Source organism: Loa loa (genome assembly GCF_000183805.2).
Source record: "Loa loa unplaced genomic scaffold supercont3.270, whole genome shotgun sequence".
Classification (NCBI taxonomy): domain Eukaryota; kingdom Metazoa; phylum Nematoda; class Chromadorea; order Rhabditida; family Onchocercidae; genus Loa; species Loa loa.
In genome coordinates this window covers 43,730-50,828 of record NW_018108450.1, presented here as the reverse complement: position 1 = coordinate 50,828, position 7,099 = coordinate 43,730, and the positions used below count along the sequence as shown (strand labels likewise).

Sequence of the window (7,099 nt, the reverse complement as noted above, 5' to 3'; positions counted from 1 at the left end):
TATATATTATTATTATTATTATTATTATTATTATTATTATTATTATTATTATTATTATTATTATTATTATTATTATTATTATTATTATTATTATTATTATCATTATTATTATTATTATTATTATTATTATTATCATTAATCATTATTATTATTATTATTATTATTGTTTATACATTTCTCTTAATAAATTTCTTTTTAAGGTGAATTGGATCGGTTGAAAGATTTAGACATGCTAATTTTAAGTGATAATCAAATATCGAATATCGAAGATGGTGCTTTTTCGTTTTTAACCAATCTAAGAACATTGAATCTAGCGAACAATAAGTTGACGAATATATCGGTGTAAGTTGAATTATATTTCCAGTATAGCTAACTTGCTTAATCTGCAAGGATTTCATTTCTTATTTCATTATGTGTTTGCTTAGTATCCCTGTTGATTGCCATCAAAAAAAAAAAAATGTATCGAATACATTGGACTGTTTGACGTCACGGAAAGGATGCATAAAAAATCAACTTTTCGAAGTTTACTCTTTTCTTTATCGTTAGGCGTTCATCACTGATAGAGATGAGAAGTGCAGTTAGTATTCATAGCTATGGAAATCTGTATTTAAAGAGTTTTGTCCAGTCGACACAATACATTGTTGTCCAGACACTCTAATTTATTTTCAGTGGTACTTTCCGTGGTCTTAACAACCTAGAAACATTACATTTGCAAAGCAACAATATAATGTACGTTAATTGGAATGCTTTCACACAGTTAAAGAATTTGCGATATTTAAATCTTGGTGGGTACTTTTTCAATAAAGTTTCTGCCTTTTATAAATTTTTATTTAAACTTTCAAATGCTTGGAATAGAACGACTGGAGTTGTCAGAAATTGGTGTGTAAATGATATCATCTTTAAGGTGTGTAATTACCAGAAATCATTGGGAACTTAGGTTTTAATATACAGAAATGTTTGAAAGCGAATAGAAATTTTGATTGATTGAAAAGAATGTAGATTTAAGAAGATACAGAAATTTACTTTACATTTGCTCACCCATTAGAAGATTGCCAATTAATGTTACCTATTCCATTAAAACAAGACGATTATATCTTGATTATAGGAAACAATCATATTTCGCGAGTAGATCTTCGTGGATTGAAATCATTGGAAAAATTATTTATTAACAACAATAGCATCCAATCAATGAAAAATATCACGTTGCGTGATCTGCGTAGTCTAGCTTTGTTAAGCTTAGATAGGAATTCGATCACCGAAATACTCAATGGTGATTTGCATTCGCTAGATGAAAGCAGCAGGTAGGAGAATCTGTTTTGACGTCTTTGCATCATACCTAAAAATGCAGTGCTAAACTGCTGCTGTAGTGATACAGCATATTTATTGAAATTGATATGAAAATAACCGGAAAGTCACATTTTATGTAAATGGAAGCATCATTCTTCATTTGATATTGCTTCTTATTGTTTAAAAAAAAGCGATTAGTATTTGAGGATACGATGATAATTAATGATGTTTAGCAAAGGTAGAAAAAAAGTTTTCTCCAGATTTTTTTATTTTTTAGACTCAGTACATTTTCGATAGCAGCGAATAATATTGCAAAAATTGAAGCTCGAGCTTTAGAGCCAATACATCAAATTACTGCACTTTCGCTACAAAACAATCATCTCACTTCATTGACAAGTAGTGATGGAACCGGTAATCATTCCTAATATGTTGAATATGTTTTATTTGTTCGGTGTTTTAACAAAAAATATCCCTAAAATCCAGGATGGTAAAATTTCTTATAAATTTATGTTTTTTTTCTTTTCTTTTTGTCTCTTATAAAGATAAGCCAGATGAAAACGGCTTTTTCTATAGTTTATAATTTGCATTAAAGTTCTCTTTTACTGTTATTTTTGTTACAGCAGATATATCTTTTTTGCGACCATTGAAAAAGCTCACTAAACTATATTTATCGAACAATAATTTGGTACACGTGGGAGAACACGATTTCAGCACGTTGACCTCGTTGAAGTTATTAGCGCTTGATAACAATCAAATTGAAGAGGTCAGTAACTTTTTCCACTGGTTTTACTGAAGAATTTGACGTGATTATATTTGTGATGTTATTAGTTTTATACGTTTTTCTTAGTAAAAACATTGAAGTTGGCATATTGGGACCAAAATCATGATGCTGAAAACTAGGCTCACAGTATTATGCGCTTTCACAGCGTAGTAAAATGTGAAATGATCTAGCTGTATGTTGTATTCTCTACCAGAGTTGTCAGTAGCGTTGTTGTAGTCTCGAGCAACAGTTTCTTACTTCTCCAGATATTTTATTCATATTTCAACAAGAAAAAGCTTCAGATACATGACAGAGCACTTATTGGTTTGCCTTTAAGACGTTTCTACCTCAATCGTAACCGTCTTGTGTATTTGCCCAAGCGGTTACTCGATAATCTCAATGTTGAGCAACTCAGTGTCGTCGATTTTTCAGGTATCTCGTTCCTTCTTCCCCTTTTTGCCATTAATCTTGCTGCTATATATGGGAAAAAAAAAAAAAAGGAATACTAATTTGTCTGCAATTATCCTCTGAATTTCGTTGGACTTGAGTGATCTCTCCGATTCTTTAACAGTGAAAACAATGACTTTTAATTTCTGACTTCTTCCGGATTTTTCTGGTGTGCTTTCTCATCACTATCCATCTTTCTTACCATTCCGTTTTACACTTTCTGTACTCCATTTTTGTATCGTTTCGAATAGATGGGACTCTCGTGTTGTAGATAATCTCTGGCAGTGTGTTTGCGGTGAAGAATGGCTAGCCGACTGGTTATTATCAATTGGCGATCGGAACGTGGTTGATGGTAACATGGGATGTGTTGGATCGCGAGTTTGCGCAGCGGAAGGTACAAATGAGGCAAAGCATAATGTCTGGATAACGGTTATTGCCAGTATACTTGCCGTCGTTTCATTACTCATTTTGATTGCAATAGCCTTGTTGTATGTCGAGGACGGTAAGTTCTATTTTGTATAAATTTTTTTCTTAATTTTTTGGAAATATTCTTTAGTTCGCATTGTAGCCTGATGTTTTTGATTGCACTAGCTTTGCTGTAGATCGAAAACAGTAAGTTCTTTCTTTTTCATAACTTTTTTTTTTTTATTTGTAACATCGTAACATTTTTTTTCTTTTTAGGAAGACGTATGAAAAAACTATCATATCCATTACGACGAGTACCCTTAGATCTTCTACAGCTTATACCAAACGGTTCAACTACTTCATTACCATATGAAAATGGCATAGAGCCGTTGCTTGCATGTAGCACCGTTAATATACCGAAAGAACCATTGTTAAACGATGGCAAATTGCGATTGTCCACTTGCATCAAAAGTCCATTAATTGTACCTAACAATAATAAGAGTGATATTGAAAGCAATAATAATGGTAGTATAAATGGCAATGGAAAGAAACGAGTCCGTTTCAATAATGTATAGTTGTTAATTGTTGCAATTCGGGTACTTTTCTTATGCAAATTGGAAAAGGAAAAAAAAACTACAATTAATGATTTATTATTCCTCAAAATGCAGAAAATAAGCCAATTTGGAGAACTAAAATTTTTATGCTGGTTGTTTGAGCTTTTTAGAGAACTTTTTGGAAATGTTTACAGAATTCTTTTTGTTAAATTGTTCACAGAAGTTCTCAAAAATCTTTAAATAGTGTAAAGGAGATTCGTAACGTCAAAAACATACTTCCATAATTTTTATCTACTTTACTGATGCCACCACCATTGTTATATTTTAGGTAATGTTCTTGTTGATATTTTCATTTTTTTTTCCTTTTTCATTTCTCACGATATTAAGTTTTTTTTTTCTTTTTTTTCGCTACAGCATTTGCTGTTGATTCTTCATAAAGCATTCCATTATGGCTCATTATTATAATGCTGATGCACTGACTTTCAAAGAGATATGATTATTTCTTGTGTTAGTAATGTTTCGTAATTTATCAGTTTACTTCTTTCTGAAAGAAGCACTGTAGGCATGATTTCGTTCTTGGTGTAGTTGCTCATGGTTGAGTGTAATTTATTCCAGAGTATCGGGTCCGAAATCCGGTTCTAATCCTGTCCTGGTACCAATTTCTTTTTATTTTCATTAGAGAATGCAGTATTTTTATGAAGGAATTACACAAGTTATGTCATAGTGTGCTTCATTGCATCAGCATAATTCTTCAAGAGTTTAAATTTGCAAAATTTATATATCAAATTTTGGAATTGCAATTTTTGAAGGAAGAAATAGGCAAGTTTTTATAATAATTCTACCGAAGTGCAGCTAATGAATTCCTATCGGTTTCTTCCATCTTTGAAATGCTTAATGTTTATGGTCACAGGTACGGCATCATGGCTTTTTATTTTAAATTATTACCTTATTCGTACAAATCACTGTTTTATTTTTGGCCTTCTCGTGTAAATTATATGTTTGTTTCTCAGAGCAGTTCCCATGTATATTATTGTAAATATTGAGCTTGGAAAGGTTTGTTTCAGAATAACTCAGTTGTTCTTGTAATCTACTTCTTGTTGGGTACTAGAGGTTCAGTTACTACTTATTTAAATGGCCTACTGCCATCTGCCAGCATATATTGGCTATTGGATGATAGTATGTCTATTTATTTTAGTCATTTGTTGAAGTGCAAAATTTTTAGGTGAAGAAATTAATTACCCATCAAGAAGTGGTACTTGCGATTCTTTACAGGTATGCAGTTACTTTGGTCATTTCAATAATACCGAAGTTAGAGGACCAGTACTTCTTTTAACAGCTTTATTAATCAGGTGAAATGATTAATAAGATGAAATCCTTTTGAAATTCTGGTCATTTTTAACGTTACCGGTGAATTCTTTTTGATCCTTTTCCATGGATTTTGGTTGTTACCTTACTGTGTTCCTCATACTTCATCTTGCTTCTCATCTAACATTATGTTTTGTCACACGGCGCCACTTCTACCTTCATTCTTAGAAAAAGTTTTCACCATTTATTAGTTTTAAAATTATTGCTTGACTTACCCAACTTTAAAGACGGGGAACTTGAGTCTCGACTTCAGTTGGGGTAAAATCCATTAGTCATCTGAGATCATTAATTAATAATCATTAATCATCTGAACTCCAATTTTAAGTAAGTGGTCGCTCTAGGCTTGCTAACCTGACTTTGCAAAATGAAAAATTTTTGGAGATTTTAAAAATGCCTTTCTAGAATAATTAACAGTATTTTGCAACTATAAAACAATGCATCCTTATTAAGTTTCGAAACTTACTTGAGAAGTGAATATGCAATCCGACTGTTGGAGATACTGTGATTAAACGAGCAATCTCAGACTAAAATACTTCTGTAATTTCAATGATTTCATTAGACTTCATTTGTTCAAGAACTGCCACTTCCTATGTTGTTGTAATCTAATGAATTATTTGAGTATTTGGCGCATCTTTTACGTTATTCTCACAGCGTAATCAGTCAGCGATATGATATTTCTCAAGGACACTAACGTTCGAGGTTTATCAGTATATTTGATTATGTAAATTTATTCATCCATATTTTCATATTGTTATATTCGATTTATATGTTTCCGGTTACAATTTCTGCATGTTATTTCTACTAGCAGTAAGCCTGTCCACGAATTTTTTTTTTATTCATTTCCTCCCTTCTATGATATTCATGTTTAATTTTAATTTAAGTAAAATTTACGATAATTTAATGATTGATTATATTGAAATGCTGTTCATTCATCTAACAGGGACTCAGGTGGCTTAAACTTTAATTCGAATTTGACAATTAGACAACCGTCGCAATGCCAGGGAAAAGTTCGATTGTGGGTAATGATTGAGAGTTACGCATTTCTAAATCGTAAGGAATTGTCATTCTTTGCAAGAAGTAAATATTCAAAAACATTTGACTGGCCATCGCGCGTATTTCCAGTTTGCTGTCCGGTAAATGCTACAGTTTTAATATTTGGAACTACCACCGTTCTTTCGGATAAATGAAAAACTGAAGAGACGAGAAAACATAGACAACAAGAAGTGATTCGTTTCAGCTACTCCTCAATCAGTACATGGTAATGTACTGTTCATTGTCTGAAACTTATGGAAATCTACCATGTTTCCACACTAGCTTTTCTAAGGAATGGAAGAAGTACTACGTACAAATTTGCTAATGCTGGCTAGATGAAATCTAACATGCAGAATCATTCCAATCTCGAAAATTATCCTAAATCAAAAACTAATTTTATTCATACTCTTCTCCGGGAAAAATCAAGGACAATCTCATTTTGTCCAAATGGCTAAGGGTATTTAACGTTTCGCTTAGTATAGCCCAAGAAAAGAGTATTTGTAGAGGAAAGAAAGTGTCTTAGTAGATCCTTTCCAGTTTTAGATTCCTTCCATAATAAGTTGAATTCGATTTAAACAGTATTAAAACAAGTAGAACTATTGCTTATTGAAAGAAGCTTATATTCAGTTCATTCTACCATTTAAAGTTGGAAAGTTGGATTGATTGGCTTTTTAGCTTATTTCTTATCATTGAATGAAAAAAGAAAGAAAAAACTTCAACTTACTTACAAACTTTCGAACTTTAGGAACTTCAACTAACGTGAAAGTAGTACACATTACCTTTCTCTTTCAAGATAAAACTTCCACCTCAAATATTTTACCATTTGAAATCTTTCATAAAGCAAAAAAAGATTTTAAAAAACCACAGCAGTAATCTAAAAGGCTTCACAAACCACGAATAGTGTATCACAAGAATGCATAAAATGAACTATATGTTAATCCATCCCGACATATATCGTTCAATCTATATGTTAATCTATCCCTACCTCTTGCGGTCGTATATTCAAGTTAAAATTTTCCAACCAAATATTGCCCGTATTTGTAGCAATACAATAATAGAAAATTCTTAATCATCACCGTAGCAAAACACGAATATGGTCTTGGTGTGTAACTATGATTGTCCATTGTGAAGTTTGTGTGGACCATAGTAGTTGGTAAAGGGTAAATTGTATGGGGCTAAATTTATTTGATTTTAGGAATCACACAGATGACATTAAGAGTTTTTTGACGGAGGAGATGGAGAGGTTAAA

The 7,099-nt window shown here is 31.8% G+C and overlaps 1 protein-coding gene across 1 annotated transcript in view; it reads left to right on the top strand.

The window, feature by feature from the left end:
- Positions 1–3,532, top strand: part of LOAG_18351 (CBR-PAN-1 protein) — a gene marked incomplete at its 5' end in the record, with an annotated part of 5,618 nt that extends 2,086 nt beyond the window's left edge. Inside the window, 8 exons of the mRNA XM_020451012.1 lie at positions 201–342; positions 670–785; positions 1,106–1,301; positions 1,565–1,698; positions 1,908–2,050; positions 2,350–2,479; positions 2,766–2,996; positions 3,176–3,532. Of these exons, the coding sequence (XP_020305247.1) occupies positions 201–342; positions 670–785; positions 1,106–1,301; positions 1,565–1,698; positions 1,908–2,050; positions 2,350–2,479; positions 2,766–2,996; positions 3,176–3,474 (1,391 nt within the window). The 3' untranslated portion in view covers positions 3,475–3,532. The remainder of the gene's footprint in view (positions 1–200; positions 343–669; positions 786–1,105; positions 1,302–1,564; positions 1,699–1,907; positions 2,051–2,349; positions 2,480–2,765; positions 2,997–3,175) is intronic.
- Positions 3,533–7,099: the final 3,567 nt, after the last annotated feature.